Source organism: Pseudochaenichthys georgianus, chromosome 4 (assembly GCF_902827115.2).
Source record: "Pseudochaenichthys georgianus chromosome 4, fPseGeo1.2, whole genome shotgun sequence".
NCBI lineage: Eukaryota > Metazoa > Chordata > Actinopteri > Perciformes > Channichthyidae > Pseudochaenichthys > Pseudochaenichthys georgianus.
In genome coordinates, this window is record NC_047506.1 from 4,524,393 (window position 1) to 4,546,789 (window position 22,397).

The 22,397-nt window shown below is 40.8% G+C and overlaps 1 protein-coding gene across 1 annotated transcript in view; it reads right to left on the minus strand.

Annotated features, from left to right (window-relative positions):
- Positions 1–145: 145 nt before the first annotated feature.
- shc2 (SHC (Src homology 2 domain containing) transforming protein 2) overlaps positions 146–22,397 on the minus strand; it is a 34,881-nt gene continuing 12,629 nt past the window's right edge. Inside the window, 16 exon segments of the mRNA XM_071202970.1 lie at positions 146–2,252; positions 2,601–2,752; positions 3,232–3,557; positions 3,664–3,834; positions 5,273–5,366; positions 7,002–7,182; positions 9,407–9,533; positions 9,624–9,675; positions 9,848–9,901; positions 10,322–10,441; positions 10,640–10,700; positions 13,979–14,112; positions 17,003–17,325; positions 17,432–17,602; positions 19,035–19,128; positions 20,763–20,943. Of these exon segments, the coding sequence (XP_071059071.1) occupies positions 2,624–2,752; positions 3,232–3,557; positions 3,664–3,834; positions 5,273–5,366; positions 7,002–7,182; positions 9,407–9,533; positions 9,624–9,675; positions 9,848–9,901; positions 10,322–10,441; positions 10,640–10,700; positions 13,979–14,112; positions 17,003–17,325; positions 17,432–17,602; positions 19,035–19,128; positions 20,763–20,943 (2,218 nt within the window). The 3' untranslated portion in view covers positions 146–2,252; positions 2,601–2,623.

Consider the following 22,397-nt stretch of genomic DNA (forward strand, 5'->3'; position numbering starts at 1 on the left):
TGTCTATTTTTGGGTCATCACAAGTCTTAATTTGGCCGTAGCATGTGTGCATGGACAGCTGGGCTAAACTGTGGCGCTGCTATAATAGCCGGGAGATTTAATAACTCACACATGACATAAACATTTGAATTGTACCCTCTTTTCAATTAGTTTTATTGACAAAAAAGCCATTAAAGTAACTCAAAGAAGAACAGATCCAAGAAATTCCTGAGAAAGCAAAAGGGAGATCTGAAAGAATCACTGTAATAATTTGGACCTCGTCGCCTCGCCTCGTCTCTCTGTGCATTCGTGAGGCTGCAGCCAGGATCAGAGGGAAATGCAAAAGGTAGATGACCTCGAGTAAGAATTTAAAGTATTAAATTTGCAAAAAAGAGGATTGTAACTGCAGCCAAAGAGCAGATATACACGAGCAAGTCATCCACATGTAAAGACACCGACGTAGGATAAGGACAATTAATAAAGTAATGCATTTCCCTGACAAATAAAGGATTTAAATTCAAGTCTAAATCCCCTTTCTTTTACATCCATCACTGAGGGGGTTATTATGAGGGCCACACATAAAGACAAGAACAGTCGTGACACAATAAGACAGTTTATCCCAAAACAAGAGCAGCTTACATTTCTGTTCACGAGTAAAAGAGCTTAATCACCCTGAAGTGTGTTCAGTCATTCATTGGCATGGCAAGAAAACTTTGCATTAGGAGCATAAATGCACATTATTTACAATCTGACACAAATGCCTGTCTCTGCAGTTATTAAGGCACTGAAGTGGGAGGAGCTGTGGAAATACAGGCATGGATATACTGAGTTTGTAACCTATAGGACGTAGAGTCTGATGGAAGGCTTACACAACACATACAGCATGTCTTTGACAAATTATGAACAGCCCTTGCAAACGAATGACAGATATTTATGGTAAATGATCAAACCTGCAAGACAATGTCTAGTTGACGGTCGATACAAAGATAGTATGCGTTTCTTAAAGGTCCCCTATTATACTGTTTTTCATCAATATATTATAGCTCTCAGATATAAACAAAACATGTTTCTGATTGGCTGAAATACCAAACGGATCATTGCAGCATTACCCATAATCCCCTCTGTTTCAGCCCTGTTTCCAAAGTGCTGATTCTCTGTCTGTTACTTTAGATGAAAATAAGGAGCCCCTCCCCACGCCCCTCTGAGAGAGATTTGGTTAGAAAGAACACAATGGTGCTCTAGGAGGAGATTCAGGTGATAAGGTGTGGGGGGTTACCTTGGTTGCTGATTGGCTAATGGTTACACAAGCCAAAAAATCGTTATGACATCATAAAGTAGCCAAAATCGGATCAGCTCATTTTCAGACAGGTTTTTATAGAAATGGATCAAAAAGAAAGAGAATCTTTGTTCCTGAAACTTTCAGAGTCTCTTTCCACAGAGGGGACACATGTTGATGTAGAAGAGACATGAAGAAGAGGGGTCACATGTTGATGTAGAAGAGACATGAACAAGTGGATTTTGCACAATAGGTGACCTTTAAGTGGGTTTTGGTGCCTTGGTTACCATAGAGAATCAGAAATCCTTCCCGCAACGGCAATGAAACATAAAAAGGCAGACAATCATGTGGCTTTTTTTTTAATAAATTCAGCACTTAATCATGCTTGGTTTGTTTCCATTGTGCCATCTCAGAGTCAGGCACTGCAGACCTGTAAACACGTAACAACAGACACTCTTTACATTCAAATTAAATTGTCTTTTAGAGTTGCAGCATTTTCATTTCCTTCATTCACATAGAAATGACCCAGTGAGTCATTTGACATCTCTCATTTGTACACAGTGTCTGTAGCAGATTGACAGTTTTGTTCTGGGGATATCCATGATTTGTCCGGTGTGTGATAGGCGGTGGTTTACTGGAAGCACTTCACTTTTACAGGCTTTTTGAGACGTCACCTCAAATCCCATTTCCCGAAGTTGGGTCCTCCACAGACAAATGTCTCTTACATTTTTGACAATTTTCCGGGTCTGAAATCTGTCAAATTGTAGATTCTGGTTGTTGTTTTAGCTTAATAGCTGCATGCTGAGGAGTTTATGATAGGCGAGGGATAGTTTGGTTGATCCTGGGCAAAAGGCAGAGAAAGTAAAAGGAGACACTCTACTTGGAAGAACTGTTCATGGAAATCAGTGACATCCTTTGTTCCAGAAGAATATCCATCCTGGGATTATTCATTCCATTCATTTCCGTGTTGTTTTTGCATGGCGACCTTTGAAAACAGCTGTGAAATATAGACGACAAAGAAAATGTTATATTTTTTGCACAATTTTGTAATTTTATAAGCTTGTAGACAACAGTCGCATGTCTGACACTAGATGATTTGTCATTGTATTGCATGCAGAAATGCTATGTCACATTAATTTGTTCCAATTGTTTACCCTCACAAATCATCAACAACCTGCAAATTGAAAACATGCATTTCTTTATGGGAGTTGTATCCATCTAATTATGTATTAACATAAAGAGTTTCTAAATGGTATTTGTCATCCACTGCCCCATAAATTTTTTAATTTCCATTCATGCAATCCTTTTAGTTATTGCACACATGGTTAATATACTGCCTGCTTACCGTCCCCTGCAGGGCCAGGGGTCTCACAGCTTCCTCCGGACCACCTGTTTGAGGTGCAGCTCGCTCTCTGCTGCCACGATAGGCAGCTCGTTCTTCAGGTGGTACGCTATGAGGTGGCTGATGCTCTCAAATAACATGTCTTTTGTCCGGACCTGTAATGAGGACAGCAAGATAAGATAAGATAAGTACTTTTTTTTATCCCAATTTGGGAAATGTTTGTGTTGCAGCAGCATAAAAAAGACAAGGTATATGTATGTAATGTACATAAGAGAAATTAAGACACTAGAAATGATCAATCCAAAATATTTCTGAAATAAAAATAAAATAGCATTAAAAAGTTAAAATATATACATGTGGAAAATATACATGTGGAAATACAAATGTACAGTAACAAAATATAATGCAGGATATTATATATATATTAATTGTGCAATAAATTGATTATTCAATATTAGATTGAATATAAATGGAAGAAGAAGAAGAAGAAGAAGAAGAAGAAGAAGAAGAAGAAGAAGAAGAAGAAGAAGAAGAAGAAGAAGAAGAAGAAGAAGAAGAAGAAAATTAGTTGTTGTGTTCAGGCCAACTGGCAGACATGTTTCTGGTGTGTTTATGTCCTTGCTTCTTGACTCACCACGCCCTCGGGGTCCACCAGCAGCAGGTGTTTGGGGAGGCCACAGTGCATGCCTGTCAGGACGTACTGCCCCTGGTTGGTGGTGCTCTCCCGGACCAGGAAGTCTCCGTCTCTGACCAGCAGCTTCTCTGCGTCTCTCCTGCTCAGGCGGCTGTGGTACCAGGTCTCCCTGCGCAGCTGCTCCTCGTTGGGGGCCACGGGGGCTCTGCGGCGGGGGGGGCTGGGCCACTGATCCTCCAGGACCCCCACACCTCCCCCTGCAGCTCCAACAGCTCCAACAGCTCCACCACACGCCTCGTGGAGCTTCAGGGCGTCCTCGAAGGGCCCTGCAAGGACAACAATGTTTCACAAATACAAATGCCGTCACTCTACAGTATTTTTTTTAAATAAGAAGTGTGCTTATCTTTACTATATCTGTCTCTCAGGACTTACTCATGTCAAAGAGGTCTTTCTTTGGACTCTCGGGCACCCTGGACCCTCTGTATCCGTTGGCCAGTGATTCCAGGTTCTCCAGACTCTGGGTGTTCACGTACTGATGCTCCTCGTAATCTTTGCTGCCTGGAGGCTGGCCGTCAGCACACAGGTAACCGTCTGATGTCAGACCTGAGGGGAAAAGGAGCCTTAAACACACCATCTTTGATTTGGATAAGTGTTTCTGTTTGTGTCATATGTATCTTTAGATTTGTGCTAAACGTGTTTAGTGTTGTGGCGCCCTCTAGTGGTTGAAATCAAGACGTTATATGTCAGATGCTACTTTCTGTTTATTGTTAAACTCCATAAATTAGCCAAGACAATTTATCCAGGTGTGGCATGTATTGAAGAAGATGTGTATCGCTTTTGCATGATTAAGGAAGAATCAATCACAATATACCATCTTGCTTAGGATCTAGATATGTTTATTTCTAACCCTGTATCATGATGCGTATTGTATCGTCAGATTCTTTCATAATTATAGATTAAATGAATGAAGCCACTCATGAGAAGGCAGTTTTTGTACCACTAGATCGACTTTATAATGTGATACCCACACCAAAATAATCTTGTAAAAAATAAGCAGGAAAGCTTACAATAATTGTTTTTGCTGCTGGGTGTTTATTGCAGTTTTTTCCACTAAACCTTGACCATTATATATTATGTATTATGTCAAAAGTCTTGTATTATAATCTTCAGGTCTATCTAATTGGACAGTTGACAATTGTTTTAATAATAAATAAAATAAATGAAACTTGGCTATCTTCATTCTAATTGTATTATGACTAGGGTTGGGAACCGAAATTCGGTTCCAGATGAGAACCGATAAGAAAATGTCGGGTACCCATTCAAAATACACAATTTTGGTTCTGCTTAACGGTTCCTAAATGCGGTAGACCCTGTATTCCACCGGGTCCGCGGTAAATGCTCTAAAGTGAGGCTCCACTACATTAAAAAAGAAAAAGACAAGGCACAGTGTAATGCCTGTTAATAGCTTGCCACAGGCATAGCTCAGTTAAAATAAAGCACAGCTATTGTGCAATACATTTGTATTGCATGTATATTTTTTATTTGTAAAAATGTCAGTTAAAGCTTAAATGAATAAAGATATTTTTGTTATCTAAACGTTTGACCTCTTTCTTTTACAATTTTGGAATCGAAACGGGGGATCGATAAGAACCGGAATCGATAAGCAGAACCGGAATCGGAATCGATAAATTTCAAACGATACCCATCCCTAATTATGACTGTATTACTTCTGATTCAATTAGAGGATTAACTATCATAATTATCAAAATGTAATTCTTGATGCTCCTATGAAAGATGATTAAACCTCAAAGTACTTTATCAGATTAATAATCCTAAAAATAATGTTATCAGGGGGATTTTGAAAGGATCCAAATACTGGTGGTACTGTGTTTGTGTGAGAAGGTCAGTGACTTTTATTCAGGGCACAACGTTCAGTGATGACTGGGACGTGCACTAGAGTAAACATTTTCTGTGAGAGAAGTACACATCATCATGTTTATTTCCAGATGTGGTACCTGTGCAGCACCACAGGGGGTCTCACCTGAGCTGCTGGTGGTCTCCGTGTCCCAGTGCAGCTCATAGCACAGCTGCCCGGGGGGGTAAGAGGTCTGCTCCCTCCTGGCTGGTGAGCCCATCTGCAAACACACAACAGAAACACACCCTAAATTAGTGATGTTACGTGCGCGCTAACGATCCGATTCTTTTGAACGGCTCCGAGTCGTACTTGGTGAGAGCCGTTCTTTTTACCATTGGTTCACTGCCTGCCATAAATCCACTCGCCTTTATGTGAACAGTGAAACAGCTGGATTTTGTTCCCCAAGCGTATTCCGTGAAGACCCGCCCCTACTTTTCGGGTGAAAAAATGAGCCAAACGCGAAAAAACAGCAGCATTTGGATGCACTTAAAAAAAAACATAGGCAATGATAAAGTGGAGTGCAACATTAGTAAAGCCAACATATCATTTAAAGCAGGGTCAAGAAATCATCTCCACCGCCACTTAAAAGAAAAACGGCTCTTTTGAACGGCTATTTTGAACGGCTCTTTTGAACGGCTCTCGGAAAGGAACGGAGCCATAAGATCCGGCTCCCTTCAAAGAGCCGTAATTCCCATCACTACCCTAAATACATTTGTTTCTCTTTACCTGCTGCATGCACAACTCTCTCATCTCTTGTCCCCCACATAATGTAGTTTTGAAGCACTCTCCTTGAAACATTAGCCACAGCATGTCACCATATTTTGCCGGCAGAGAGCGATGATTCCTCTCACGTTGGACAACACGAGGCTTTTTATGTAATCACATCTATCTTCGGCAATTACGGTGCAGGCAGGAAGACCGCGATGGAGGTTATTGTCTTGCTCCTGCTGTTTAAATACATGTAAACAGAGGGCGAAGAAGTACTCTGATTTCCTACTTAAGTAAAATAGGGATACTAAATTGTAAAAGTAAAAGCCCTGTATCCAAAGAGTATTGACATCAAGCTAAAGTACCAATAGTAAAAGTACTCATTATACCTTAAGGTCCATTTCAGAACCATATCTGAAACTACTGGATTATGATCGGAGGTGAAATAAGTATTCAGATCCTTTACTTAAATAAAAATAGCAATACATTCATGTCAAAATACTCCATTATGAGTAAAATACGGTAGTATTATCAAGAGAAAATGTACTATTTCTGCAGAAAAATGTCCTCCACATGTGATATATTATTATATATGTGACATTATTAGAGTGGTTGTCATGGTTGCATCAAGCAGCATTTTACTGTTGTACACAAGCATAGTTTTATAATATATTGTATAGTTTTACCCTTCAATTTAAACAGTTAATCCAGTAGTTTAATTTTGGATTATGTTAAAAGTTTATCACATGTTTTTTAATGCAAAATCTGAAAAGTAACTACATTATAATACATGTAGTGGAGTAAAATTACATGAATTCCCTTTTAAATATAGTGGAGTAAAAGTATTAGGTAGCATTAAATGGAAATACTGAAGTAAAGTACTAAAGTATTTCTAAAATGTATGAGTAAATGTACTTTGTTACCTCTTCCACCCCTGCATGTACATTAAACCGCAGAAGGAGCAGGAAAACACATCGGTCACCAGCTTTTGACGGAGATATCAAAGAGCTTGTATCAGATGCAGCTTAGACTTGCTCTGCTTGATGGTCACCAGATGTAGCTGTGATTTAATCTGTGATGACATTAGTGCATCCAGAACCTGACCTGACTTAATGTTGTTTCTGAAGCCCTGCCTGGTGGTCCTCACCTGTGCTGCGGTCTTGCTCTGAGGCTGTGTGTGGATGTGACCCAGCAGACATCCACTGGGCCGCAGCCTGGAGTCCACCACCCCCCCGACGGGAGGCTCCTTCCCTGGGATGCTGTTGTAGTAGTTGTGCTCAGATGAGTCCTCCTCCTCCGCCCACACCGGCTCCTCCGTCCTTACAGACCTGAAGAAGGTCACACGTGTAAAACATACATTTCTATCAATCAATCAAATGCTATTTATATAGCCCAATAACACAAATGACACCTTTGACCCAGTGGGCTTTACAGACTGTACCGCATAAGGAAAAACTCCCAGGGTTGAAAGACATGCACTAAATGTTGTCTAACAGAATAAACAAGGTACAAAATGACACCATAGACCAGTGCTTCTCAAAGTGTGGTCCGCGGACCACTGGTGATCCGTGGGCGCCGCCTAGTGGTCCGTGAGTATATTGGTAACATTTCACATTTGAAATAAATTAATTAATTAAAGTTTTCCGCACTCTCGCGGGAATATCTCCGCAATGGAGCGAGCTTAAGTTTCACTTTCGATTGCATGATATAGCCCAGATAAACACCTTCATCACACATGTGGCCACTTGTTTGTACCATTTTCAGGCGATTTGTAAAAAAACGATGTGTTTTTTGGATATTTGTGGAGTTAGGTGGTCCGCGTGTTTTTTTATTGGTTAAGTGGTCCTTGGTATGAACAAGTTTGAGAAACACTGCCATAGACAATCCAAATGAAGAATGGATGACATCTGATTATTATTTCTGCACAAGTGATACCACAGCTTCTATCAAAAAAACATATTTTTTAAAGAACAGCCTCTCAAGCACGGCACCAAACTGTTTGAGTAGAGACAGGAAGTGAAACAATATGAGATTAGTTTTTAAGAGAAGATCCCATAGACAAGCTTTTATATGATTGATTTGGTTAAAGAGGGGGGGGGGGGGAATTGTACTGTTTTTACCAGTCAAAAACGAACAAATGGCCTTTTTATTTATTTGTTGTTGTCTGAAATTGTGTCAAACAGCACTATTAAGCTATCTTTGCTCATCATCATCTCTATGGGATCAAGTTACATAACTATTAGCATATTGGCATTCAGGAAATTAGCTGAATGTATCAAGTGAACTAAGGGCGCTGGGCTTTGTTTGTCTCTGACTTTGAAAACCCCTGCTCTAAACAATAATGTTGATTATTATTATTGTATTAATACTCTTTAAGAATAGCCATCTGGGTTCTGAAATGGATTGAGTCCGATCAGATGACATCCCCACATCCTGAAGTGATCTATATAAATCTGTTGGATATAAATAGATCCTCAGAGCTGCTGTTGGCGGCAGGAAGACATTCATCTGAATAGAAAACACTGACAGTCTGAACTCCGTCCTCTCTCTGCAGTGACATCCTCCACACCTCAGGGTTCATCTGTGAGGATCGATATTATCAGATGGATTTTGAGGAAAATCAGGAATCATTGTTTACTTATGATGCATAACAAGGGAATCTGTTATACAGGAGATTAGATTTTTGAGGTGGAAAAAGCTTTTTTATTGAATAAGTTAGATGATTCATAGTGCCGATATCCATCTTCACGTCCTCTCGGTATTAGTGACTGGAATTACGGCTCCCTTCAAAGAGCCGTAATGCCCTTTTTTTTTAAGGGGGCGGGGTTAATAGGTTTATCTGCGAAATAATCACCAGGATAATGAATCACTCTATTGCCAGAAATCCACTTTTACTCACAGAAAATGTATAACTTGCTACATCGCTCAGCAGCCAAACTACTACTCAAGCAGCATGCGTTATGCCATCGTCTGTACGGCAAGTTTGCATTCAGGAAACAAAGTTCCTTTAAAGGCGAGTGGATTTATGGCAGGCAGTGAACCAACGATAGAAAGAACGGCTCTCACCAAGTACGACTCGGTTCCCTACGACTCGGTTCCCTACCCTTCGTTCGTACCAAAGAGTCGTTCAAAAGAATTGGATCCTTCGCGAACGTCACATCACTACTGGGTATTCAATCTTCCTAAAATAACTCGACTTTTAGACTTTTAATGGACATTAGCATACAAACAATTTAAACAATTATTTTGTTGTCTAAATTATATCACTTCAGTACTCTAATTGTAGCCTATGCAATTAAGTTATTTCTGAGCACGTATTTGTTTTAGAATTCAATGATATGTGTCTTTACCCTCCTTTTACATTGTGTTAATTAGTACTGTCCTGTTTGTCACTCCCACTCTGTTGCTGCTTTAACTCCTGAATTTCCCCACGTGGATGAATAAAGGTCCATCTTATCTTATGTTAGTTCACGACTTTGGAGGACAGTGCCTCCAAAAAAAAGTATTTTCATCATTTCATAGAGGTCATGGTGTGTCTGGGCGGCACGTTACCTCTCCATAGACATCATGGTTTTGGGAGGACTGTGGAGGTAATGTTTGAACTGCAGCTCGAAGGCCTGGCCGATGGTGCTGATGACACTCTCAGCTAAACCGTCCGAGCACTCCAGGATGTGACACGCTGGAGGAGACAAAACAAGAGGTCACATTTTCTTTTTACGTGGTTATGAAACAGGCAGGGAAGCTGACGGAGAAGCCTTTCAGGACATACCTCTCTGGTTCACTGGGTCTTTGGCCACATACGCAACATAATCAGGCGTGTCCTGCAAAAGAAAGGAGGATACATTCAATTAGATGTATATAATGAAAGCCCTCATTGATTCCTATGGTCATAGGATTGGAAACCAGTCAAATGGAATCCAGTCGGATATGTGCAGCCCGCCTACAATGTCCAACAACAACGTAAAGGAGAGCTGAGTGAAACGCTGCACTCACTGTGTCTCCTCCTGAGGCGAAGGAGATGGACTGCATGGGATGGTGCGCGATCACCTGGGAGAGAAAAGGGATCAAGGTTTTTCCAATATTCTACTTTGACATGTCATTGTTAAAAAATGGGGATACAAAAACACATTGAAAGGAACAATAGCGATGCCAAAATAAAAAATGGTTTCGATAAAGTACAGACCAAGGATCAAATGATTTAGGTTAGTGTGAGGAAGATTTGCCAATACACTAAGACTTTTTAAGCTTTGTGTAAAAACGTGCAATTTTTATTTTCCAAATGTTGGTTTTTAGAAATGAGGAAATGCTTCTGAACATCATGTAAACATTGAAATTCTTCCGGGGCAAGGTTTAGTTAATTATTTAGGGAGGGAGGGATTACATTTGGTATAATTCTGAAACAAAGCAATTTATTTAGCATATTAGGGCGAATATATCAGTATACTCACACTAGTTATATCATCATACCTGTCGTGTGGTAGGGATAAGCAGACCGAGCCCATCTATGCAAATATTGACTGCAATACTCATGCCGGCAAATCGCAGGTTACTCTTCCCCATCACAGTCTGGAGAGCTTTGTTCGTGGTCTACATGAGGAATTACCAAAAAATAATACAGTGGAAATGATATCGCACAAGAATCAGTTACTGATAGAGAGTTTTAAGTGTCTGAAGACCACAGCAGTATCTTAAACCCATCTAGTTCTAGCATAAATTAAACAATGTAGTATTTAGTTAGTATAGTATAATAAAACATGGAGAATAGGATTAAAGTTTACTACTAACCTTCTTCCTCCATGCTCCTTTTCCGCCTGGCACAGTGTCACACAGCCTGTTGATGGCCTCCCTAATTAGGGAACGAAGAGAGGTCAAAGGTTAGACTATAGTGGGAGACACTGACTACTAAACTAATAGCTAGAAGGACACTACAAATAACAAATCAGCTGTATCTTGTTAACTATACACCCAAATATTAACATGTATTGCTTTGAATGTTCTGTTCTTTTTCAGGTTCATATTAGTATTTTTGCCCCTCTACTGTGATATGTTTACAGCACCTCTTTCCCCCCTCTGTCTGAAACCAGAGCCCAGTCTGCTCTGATTGGTTATCTGGTCGGCTCTGTTGTGTTTGGTCAACCGTTTAGAGATGTCCCGCCCCTTAGCCTATCACGTGCAATCGGTTGAAGCACTAGCCAATAGAAGCAGGAGTGTTATATGTTCAGGAAGTAAATAAAGGAATCCAATGGAGGCATTTCAGGCAGGTCACGTGTGTAGGAGAGATCTTTAATGTTTGCACACAAACCCATGTACACTACAGGAAAGGGAAAACCCCAACAAGGTAATAGGGCTTCTTTAAAACATTGTTCAGTCTACAAGAAACGTGTGCAACACAAAAATGGTAAATCCTGAGGTTAAACAGAAGCTGTGTGTTCTCCCTCGGGCTAAGGTCACAGGTCACAGACCCAACACAGTTCAAAGGTCAGGAAAAAGGTCTGTTCAGAAGCACTAAACTTCTTACCACCAGCCGTCATTCACAGTGGTTGTTTATCAAACTCCTGTTTAACTTCCTGTTGAATTAGGGAAGAAGAAACACTACAATTGAAGGCAAATATAAAATGTCTAGAGCCCTCTACCGCTTCTTTATGGCATCATAACTCACATTTATTTGCCACAGTGCAATTCTCTCGGCAGATTTTTTTACAACTTTGCAGTGAAGCTGCTATAACTCCTGGAATGGCCGTCTAATGGGCGTTTAAAGCCTCTGTCCCCCGTGTGTCTGATGGCGGTCGGGAGGCATAATGTGGATTTTGAAGCTGGAGCTCGCTGCCAGGGGACAGAGAGGACGGCAGTCAAGAACCCAGCTGCCCCTATCAAGTGGCTCGTAAATATTTAAAAAGCAGCATACCGGACCCCATCTCCAGTAAAGGTCTTCTCAGGGATTTTTGAAAACACCACAATGACTCATGCTGATGAGGGGAAAGGCAGGAGGAGGAGAGGGATGGGCTGTTGTTGTTTTTGTCTGCAGACTCGTTATCTTCCCTGCCATAAAATGCCAGGCCTCATTATCACTGCTGTTGCTGGTTTAACACCCGGACACAGAGGGCACTGTTGGGAAAAACGCACCTTCCTCAATCTGAAGGGCATTTGTGAAATTCTGACACACACTGAATGTGTTGTTGTGGTTTTCAAGGATAAATGAACTTGTACAAGTCAGCTAGGCGAGAAAAGGAAAGGCTTTGTTTCTAAAAATGCTGCTTATTAATCGCTCCCAGAAAAAAATAACTTATAGCAAATGATGTTACTGATGTTAAAAATGTGTTAGATCACTTAAAGAAATCAATCATTGATTTTAGCCGTGTGGGACAGATGGCCCGTGACCGTCCCATGTTCCCTAAGGAATCGGAAACTGCGTGTCGTTAGCGTCTCTGCACAATTTGGAAGTCTGTTTTAAAGCTGCCATTCATACATGTCCTTTCACACCCTGTGGGTGTTATACATGTTTTGGTGTTTTGGAGTTCCCTCAGAGGGGTTTCTCTCCCACACTCCCCCCACTGCCTGAACGCCTCACATTGGATAAGCCAAACGACTCGCTGCACCCTCGCTGCGAGGGGACCCCGTTCCCATCAGCAAAAACACGTGGGTTTGCTATCCTTGCTCCAAGATGGTGGAGAATGAGTCCCCATTGACATCCGGACAGCAGAAAGCTTACACCCACCTTCCTGCCAGACTGAAACTCATTCTTTCGGACTCCACTTTCGAGAGCGATAGAAAACTATTAACAAATGAACTGCTAACAGAGCACTTATATACTATAAAGGACTGGCGATCTATAGCAGTTGAGTAGCACTTGAAATGCTTGGCTCTATGAAACCTGATGTTCTTATATGATTCTGTTTTCTTCAAGGTTGTGTCTTCCTGGTCGAATGTACTTATTGTAAGTCGCTTTGGATAAAAGCGTCAGCTAAATGTAATGTAATGTAATAATAATAATAATAATAATTGGACTCCTTTGTTTACTTCCATAACAATATGTAACACTCGCGCTTCTATTGGATAGCCCTCAAACACATTGTACGTGATAGGCTAAGGGCGGGACATCTCTAAGCGGTTGACCAATCACAACAGAGCCGGCCAGATAACCAATCAGAGCAGACTGGGCTCTGGTTTCAGACAGAGGGTGAAAAGAGGAGTACAGGCAGTATGAGAAAAATCAAGAGCTTCTTGAACATTGAAGCATGGAGACAGTAGAGACAGATGTCCCAGTAGAGACACTACATACTGATATGAACCTGAACATGTTCATAATAGGGCCCAATCATGACTACACTATAAACTTGGTCTAATGCTCAGTATGGTTTCTCACTTTGCTAATGTTTGTTTTGTTGTTTGTTTTTTAACTCCACTCCTCCCCTCCTCCCCTCCTCCTCAGTAAGTTTTAACCACAGACATTATCCAGCAGGGTGCATTCGTGGGGGGGGCCGCTGCAGCTTTCCACAGTCATTAGTAAACATCATCAATAATAGATCTCCATCTCCATCACTCTATCTTCTGCAGCCTCCTCCCCCTGCACTTAAGCCTTGGCTGCACGGCAGGCTCCGATTACTGCCCATCGATTGTGGAGGAGAGAGGGAGGGAGAGAGACGGAGAAGCAGTGCACTCCTCCCATGAGGCAGAGGATTGCAAAGAGCCCGGCTTTTATAACAATAACATCACATGTAGGGCATAACAACACAACACCGTCACACTGAGACCCTGAGGCCTAGTTTTATACATACATGTAGCGTCAGTGAGCACATATAGAGTGGATCTATTTGTCTCATGGGACACAACACTATTGCTGCCATTGGAGAACACCTTGTGACCTTTGTTTCGATTTGTTTGATTGCATTGGCATTTCATTTTCACTGCACCTTCCTGGAAATATTTTTGAGTGACCTTGTAGGATTTCAAAACACAGCATTTCTCCACAGTTCCTCTTACTCTTACTTCAAGAAAGTGCTGACACTCCATCGTTAGCGTTAGTGTAATTTAATAACATAGTGGCTGATACTTCAGTTGACGCTATACATCTTGGGTCAGAGTGTCCTGACTCATCATTACCAATAGTGGGGGTTAACAGCGTACCTTGTCACCTGCGTCCGCGTGTTGAAGTCCAAGGCGCGCATTGACTTCAGTACTTCAATACAGCCCATGTACTGCAAAAAGAAACAAAAGAAACATTTAAACGAAATGTATGAATAAGCATAGTAAATAAGCCTCTATATGATTTGTTATATGATCAATCAATCAATCAATCAATCAATGTTTATTTATATAGCCCAATATCACAAATGTTACATTTGTCTCAGTGGTCTTCACAGTGTGTACAGAATATCAGTATGACAATACGACACCCTCTGTCCTTAGACCCTCACATCGTACAAGGAAAAACTTCCAAAGAAAACCCAGTTTAAAGGGAAAAAATGGGAGAAACCTCAGGGAGAGCAACAGAGGAGGGATCCCTCTCCCAGGACGGACAGACGTGCAATAGATGCCGTGTGTAAATTGAAAAGATAATACATTTGCAACATAGGTAGTCCAAATGTTTGGAAATGCATGTGTGTATAATAGGAAGATGAATCCACGAGGATATCCATCCAGGACCTATGATCCAGGACCACAGCCACGACTCAAGATCCAGCGCTCGCAATCCAGGACACAGGACCGCAGGATCATCCATGACTCCGGATCCCAGCGTATATAGACACCAAAAAGAAAGACATTTGGGGAAGCTGGGTTAATCGGAACATGAGTGTACACGGGTATAGACAGAGAGAAGGAAGAAGTAAGATGTCCCCCGACAAACTAAGCCTATATCAGCAAAACTAGGGGCTGAATCTAATCAGCCCTAACTATAAGCTTTATCAAAAAGGAAGGTCTTAAGCGCACTCTTAAAAACGGATAGGGTGTCTGCCGCCCGAACACAAACTGGAAGCTGATTCCACAAATGTGGAGCTTGATAAGAAAAGGCTCTGGCTCCCATTGTACTTTTAGAGGTTCTAGGAACAACCAACAACCCTGCATTCTTGGAACGCAATGCCCTAGTAGGACAGTAGGGTATAATGAGTTCTTTAAGGTAAGATGGCGCCTGCCCATTAAGGGCTTTGTAGGCGAGAAGAAGAATTTTAAATTCTATCCTGTTCTATAGGGAGCCAGTGTAAGGCAGCCAGAACAGGAGTAATGTGGTCCCTTTTCCTAACTCTGGTTAGTACACGAGCCGCAGCATTTTGAATCAGCTGAAGCGACTTGATTGACTTCTTCGTACTCCCTGATAATAAAGAGTTACAATAATCCAGCCTAGAAGTAACAAATGCATGGACTAGTTTCTCTGCATCGTTTTGAGACAAGATATGCCTGATTTTTGCAATGTTACGTAGATGGAAGTAGGCGGTCCTTGAAATTGATTTTATGTGGGCGTTAAAGGATAAATCCTGATCAAATATAACACCAAGATTCCTTACAGTCTCACTGGAGGCCAAATTAATGCCATCCATAGTTAGTATGTCTTTAGATCATTTGTTTCGTAGATTCTTCGGGCCAAGTACAATAACTTCAGTTTTGGTCGTGTTTAACATCAAAAAGTTTAAGGTCATCCACGTTTTTAAGTCCTTAAGGCAGTCTTGAATTTTATTTAGATGATTAATTTCATCAGGCTTGATTGATAAATATAGTTGAGTATCATCCGCATAACAATGAAAGTTTACAGAATGATTCCTTATAATATTGCCTAACGGAAGCATATATAATGTGAACAAAATAGGTCCGAGCACTGAGCCCTGTGGCACTCCATGGCTAACTTTGGTTTGCGTGGAAGATTAATCGTTAACACGTACAAACTGAGAGCGTTCAGATAGATAGGACCTAAACCAGCCTAAAGCAGTTCCCTGTATGCCAACTAAGTGCTCTAGTCTTTGCAATAGGATATCATGGTCGATAGTATCAAATGCACCAACAAGTGTTGCATTTGGAGGCAAATTTAATCCAAACAGCATTTCAGTTGCATTACAAATCTTCTTTCAAAGACATTTCTGCAGTATTACTCTATAGTACGCATGACTATGCCCAACAATGCCTCATAAAACTCATATCCACATTGAGGCCATTACAGAGGACTCCGGTGAGGAGCAGCAGCTGAGCAGCGTCCTAATGGCTGTCAGGTCGGGGTGCTAATAGCACCGTGACTAGATTAGCAGCACTAAAAGCTCCACATCAAACTCAACTTGCAGCTTCTGAAGCCTCTGGGGGGGAGGCTGAGGGATGGGAGTGTTTTCAGTGGACTCAATCAATGCATGATAAGATGTCTTGGACTTAAATTAAAAAGTAGTTTGTAATGTGTGACGTTTACATGACAAGATGGAGGGTGAGCAACATGTATGACTTTGCATTTCTATTTCAGATTACCTGCTGTTTTCATGAAATATCTATACAGAATATTTCCATATTTCCAGGAACTGATTAAAACGTACTTTCTGACCATGCCCCACTGTCTTCATTAATAATAACACAAAACATAAAGCACATACAATTAATCACACTATTATTGTTATCATTAGTTATGGAAGGTATTAGTGACCCCTTATTCTATGTTTCACCGGTTTTTCATCCATGTTGTTCATTTCATTCAATGTTGTTGATAATTGTAAAAGTGCTAAGGCTAACGCATGCCATGTCAATAAAGCCTATTGAATTCAAATCTTGGATTGATTTATAAACTCTTGGTGAAGCTAATTTGGTGATACATAATTGACATCCTCGCTAACCGTACTTTGGCTCAGTCACTCCCGTATTTAGTGCAGTTTCCAGGATTGTTAAAATAGCATTAAAATTAAAATATATACATGTGGAAAAATACATGTGGAAATACAAATGTACAGTAACAAAATATAATGCAGGATATTATATATATTAATTGTGCAATAAATTGATTATTCAATATTAGATTGAATATAAATGAAGAAGAAGAAGAAGAAGAAGAAGAAGAAGAAGAAGAAGAAAAGAAAAGAAGAAGAAGAAGAAGAAGAAGAAAAGAAGAAGAAGAAAATTAGTTGTTGTGTTCAGGCCAACTGGCAGACATGTTTCTGGTGTGTTTATTCCTGCTTCTTGACTCACCACGCCCTCGGGGTCCACCAGCAGCAGGTGTTTGGGGAGGCCACAGTGCATGCCTGTCAGGACGTACTGCCCCTGGTTGGTGTGCTCTCCCACCAGGAAGTCTCCGTCTCTGACCAGCAGCTTCTCTGCGTCTCTCCTGCTCAGGCGGCTGTGGTACCAGGTCTCCCTGCGCAGCTGCTCCTCGTTGGGGGCCACGGGGGCTCTGCGGCGGGGGGGGCTGGGCCACTGATCCTCCAGGACCCCCACACCTCCCCCTGCAGCTCCAACAGCTCCAACAGCTCCACCACACGCCTCGTGGAGCTTCAGGGCGTCCTCGAAGGGCCCTGCAAGGACAACAATGTTTCACAAATACAAATGCCGTCACTCTACAGTATTTTTTTTAAATAAGAAGTGTGCTTATCTTTACTATATCTGTCTCTCAGGACTTACTCATGTCAAAGAGGTCTTTCTTTGGACTCTCGGGCACCCTGGACCCTCTGTATCCGTTGGCCAGTGATTCCAGGTTCTCCAGACTCTGGGTGTTCACGTACTGATGCTCCTCGTAATCTTTGCTGCCTGGAGGCTGGCCGTCAGCACACAGGTAACCGTCTGATGTCAGACCTGAGGGGAAAAGGAGCCTTAAACACACCATCTTTGATTTGGATAAGTGTTTCTGTTTGTGTCATATGTATCTTTAGATTTGTGCTAAACGTGTTTAGTGTTGTGGCGCCCTCTAGTGGTTGAAATCAAGACGTTATATGTCAGATGCTACTTTCTGTTTATTGTTAAACTCCATAAATTAGCCAAGACAATTTATCCAGGTGTGGCATGTATTGAAGAAGATGTGTATCGCTTTTGCATGATTAAGGAAGAATCAATCACAATATACCATCTTGCTTAGGATCTAGATATGTTTATTTCTAACCCTGTATCATGATGCGTATTGTATCGTCAGATTCTTTCATAATTATAGATTAAATGAATGAAGCCACTCATGAGAAGGCAGTTTTTTACCACTAGATCGACTTTATAATGTGATACCCACACCAAAATAATCTTGTAAAAAATAAGCAGGAAAGCTTACAATAATTGTTTTTGCTGCTGGGTGTTTATTGCAGTTTTTTCCACTAAACCTTGACCATTATATATTATGTATTATGTCAAAAGTCTTGTATTATAATCTTCAGGTCTATCTAATTGGACAGTTGACAATTGTTTTAATAATAAATAAAATAAATGAAACTTGGCTATCTTCATTCTAATTGTATTATGACTAGGGTTGGGAACCGAAATTCGGTTCCAGATGAGAACCGATAAGAAAATGTCGGGTACCCATTCAAAATACACAATTTTGGTTCTGCTTAACGGTTCCTAAATGCGGTAGACCCTGTATTCCACCGGGTCCGCGGTAAATGCTCTAAAGTGAGGCTCCACTACATTAAAAAAGAAAAAGACAAGGCACAGTGTAATGCCTGTTAATAGCTTGCCACAGGCATAGCTCAGTTAAAATAAAGCACAGCTATTGTGCAATACATTTGTATTGCATGTATATTTTTTATTTGTAAAAATGTCAGTTAAAGCTTAAATGAATAAAGATATTTTTGTTATCTAAACGTTTGACCTCTTTCTTTTACAATTTTGGAATCGAAACGGGGGATCGATAAGAACCGGAATCGATAAGCAGAACCGGAATCGGAATCGATAAATTTCAAACGATACCCATCCCTAATTATGACTGTATTACTTCTGATTCAATTAGAGGATTAACTATCATAATTATCAAAATGTAATTCTTGATGCTCCTATGAAAGATGATTAAACCTCAAAGTACTTTATCAGATTAATAATCCTAAAAATAATGTTATCAGGGGGATTTTGAAAGGATCCAAATACTGGTGGTACTGTGTTTGTGTGAGAAGGTCAGTGACTTTTTTCAGGGCACAACGTTCAGTGATGACTGGGACGTGCACTAGAGTAAACATTTTCTGTGAGAGACACATCATCATGTTTATTTCCAGATGTGGTACCTGTGCAGCACCACAGGGGGTCTCACCTGAGCTGCTGGTGGTCTCCGTGTCCCAGTGCAGCTCATAGCACAGCTGCCCGGGGGGGTAAGAGGTCTGCTCCCTCCTGGCTGGTGAGCCCATCTGCAAACACACAACAGAAACACACCCTAAATTAGTGATGTTACGTGCGCGCTAACGATCCGATTCTTTTGAACGGCTCCGAGTCGTACTTGGTGAGAGCCGTTCTTTTTACCATTGGTTCACTGCCTGCCATAAATCCACTCGCCTTTATGTGAACAGTGAAACAGCTGGATTTTGTTCCCCAAGCGTATTCCGTGAAGACCCGCCCCTACTTTTCGGGTGAAAAAATGAGCCAAACGCGAAAAAACAGCAGCATTTGGATGCACTTAAAAAAAACATAGGCAATGATAAAGTGGAGTGCAACATTAGTAAAGCCAACATATCATTTAAAGCAGGGTCAAGAAATCATCTCCACCGCCACTTAAAAGAAAAACGGCTCTTTTGAACGGCTATTTTGAACGGCTCTTTTGAACGGCTCTCGGAAAGGAACGGAGCCATAAGATCCGGCTCCCTTCAAAGAGCCGTAATTCCCATCACTACTACCCTAAATACATTTGTTTCTCTTTACCTGCTGCATGCACAACTCTCTCATCTCTTGTCCCCCACATAATGTAGTTTTGAAGCACTCTCCTTGAAACATTAGCCACAGCATGTCACCATATTTTGCCGGCAGAGAGCGATGATTCCTCTCACGTTGGACAACACGAGGCTTTTTATGTAATCACATCTATCTTCGGCAATTACGGTGCAGGCAGGAAGACCGCGATGGAGGTTATTGTCTTGCTCCTGCTGTTTAAATACATGTAAACAGAGGGCGAAGAAGTACTCTGATTTCCTACTTAAGTAAAATAGGGATACTAAATTGTAAAAGTAAAAGCCCTGTATCCAAAGAGTATTGACATCAAGCTAAAGTACCAATAGTAAAAGTATCATTATACCTTAAGGTCCATTTCAGAACCATATCTGAAACTACTGGATTATGATCGGAGGTGAAATAAGTATTCAGATCCTTTACTTAAATAAAAATAGCAATACATTCATGTCAAAATACTCCCATTATGAGTAAAATACGGTAGTATTATCAAGAGAAAATGTACTATTTCTGCAGAAAAATGTCCTCCACATGTGATATATTATTATATATGTGACATTATTAGAGTGGTTGTCATGGTTGCATCAAGCAGCATTTTACTGTTGTACACAAGCATAGTTTTATAATATTTGTATAGTTTTACCCTTCAATTTAAACAGTTAATCCAGTAGTTTAATTTTGGATTATGTTAAAAGTTTATCACATGTTTTTTAATGCAAAATCTGAAAAGTAACTACATTATAATACATGTAGTGGAGTAAAATTACATGAATTCCCTTTTAAATATAGTGGAGTAAAAGTATTAGGTAGCATTAAATGGAAATACTGAAGTAAAGTACTAAAGTATTTCTAAAATGTATGAGTAAATGTACTTTGTTACCTCTTCCACCCCTGCATGTACATTAAACCGCAGAAGGAGCAGGAAAACATCGGTCACCAGCTTTTGACGGAGATATCAAAGAGCTTGTATCAGATGCAGCTTAGACTTGCTCTGCTTGATGGTCACCAGATGTAGCTGTGATTTAATCTGTGATGACATTAGTGCATCCAGAACCTGACCTGACTTAATGTTGTTTCTGAAGCCCTGCCTGGTGGTCCTCACCTGTGCTGCGGTCTTGCTCTGAGGCTGTGTGTGGATGTGACCCAGCAGACATCCACTGGGCCGCAGCCTGGAGTCCACCACCCCCCCGACGGGAGGCTCCTTCCCTGGGATGCTGTTGTAGTAGTTGTGCTCAGATGAGTCCTCCTCCTCCGCCCACACCGGCTCCTCCGTCCTTACAGACCTGAAGAAGGTCACACGTGTAAAACATACATTTCTATCAATCAATCAAATGCTATTTATATAGCCCAATAACACAAATGACACCTTTGACCCAGTGGGCTTTACAGACTGTACCGCATAAGGAAAAACTCCCAGGGTTGAAAGACATGCACTAAATGTTGTCTAACAGAATAAACAAGGTACAAAATGACACCATAGACCAGTGCTTCTCAAAGTGTGGTCCGCGGACCACTGGTGATCCGTGGGCGCCGCCTAGTGGTCCGTGAGTATATTGGTAACATTTCACATTTGAAATAAATTAATTAATTAAGTTTTCCGCACTCTCGCGGGAATATCTCCGCAATGGAGCGAGCTTAAGTTTCACTTTCGATTGCATGATATAGCCCAGATAAACACCTCATCACACATGTGGCCACTTGTTTTGTACCATTTTCAGGCGATTTGTAAAAAAACGATGTGTTTTTTGGATATTTGTGGAGTTAGGTGGTCCGCGTGTTTTTTATTGGTTAAGTGGTCCTTGGTATGAACAAGTTTGAGAAACACTGCCATAGACAATCCAAATGAAGAATGGATGACATCTGATTATTATTTCTGCACAAGTGATACCACAGCTTCTATCAAAAAAACATATTTTTTAAAGAACAGCCTCTCAAGCACGGCACCAAACTGTTTTGAGTAGAGACAGGAAGTGAAACAATATGAGATTAGTTTTTAAGAGAAGATCCCATAGACAAGCTTTTATATGATTGATTTGGTTAAAGAGGGGGGGGGGGGGGGAATTGTACTGTTTTTACCAGTCAAAAACGAACAAATGGCCTTTTATTTATTTGTTGTTGTCTGAAATTGTGTCAAACAGCACTATTAAGCTATCTTGCTCATCATCATCTCTATGGGATCAAGTTACATAACTATTAGCATATTGGCATTCAGGAAATTAGCTGAATGTATCAGTGAACTAAGGGCGCTGGGCTTTGTTTGTCTCTGACTTTGAAAACCCTGCTCTAAAACAATAATGTTGATTATTATTATTGTATTAATACTCTTTAAGAATAGCCATCTGGGTTCTGAAATGGATTGAGTCCGATCAGATGACATCCCCACATCCTGAAGTGATCTATATAAATCTGTTGGATATAAATAGATCCTCAGAGCTGCTGTTGGCGGCAGGAAGACATTCATCTGAATAGAAAACACTGACAGTCTGAACTCCGTCCTCTCTCTGCAGTGACATCCTCCACACCTCAGGGTTCATCTGTGAGGATCGATATTATCAGATGGATTTTGAGGAAATCAGGAATCATTGTTTACTTATGATGCATAACAAGGGAATCTGTTATACAGGAGATTAGATTTTTGAGGTGGAAAAAGCTTTTTTATTGAATAAGTTAGATGATTCATAGTGCCGATATCCATCTTCACGTCCTCTCGGTATTAGTGACTGGAATTACGGCTCCC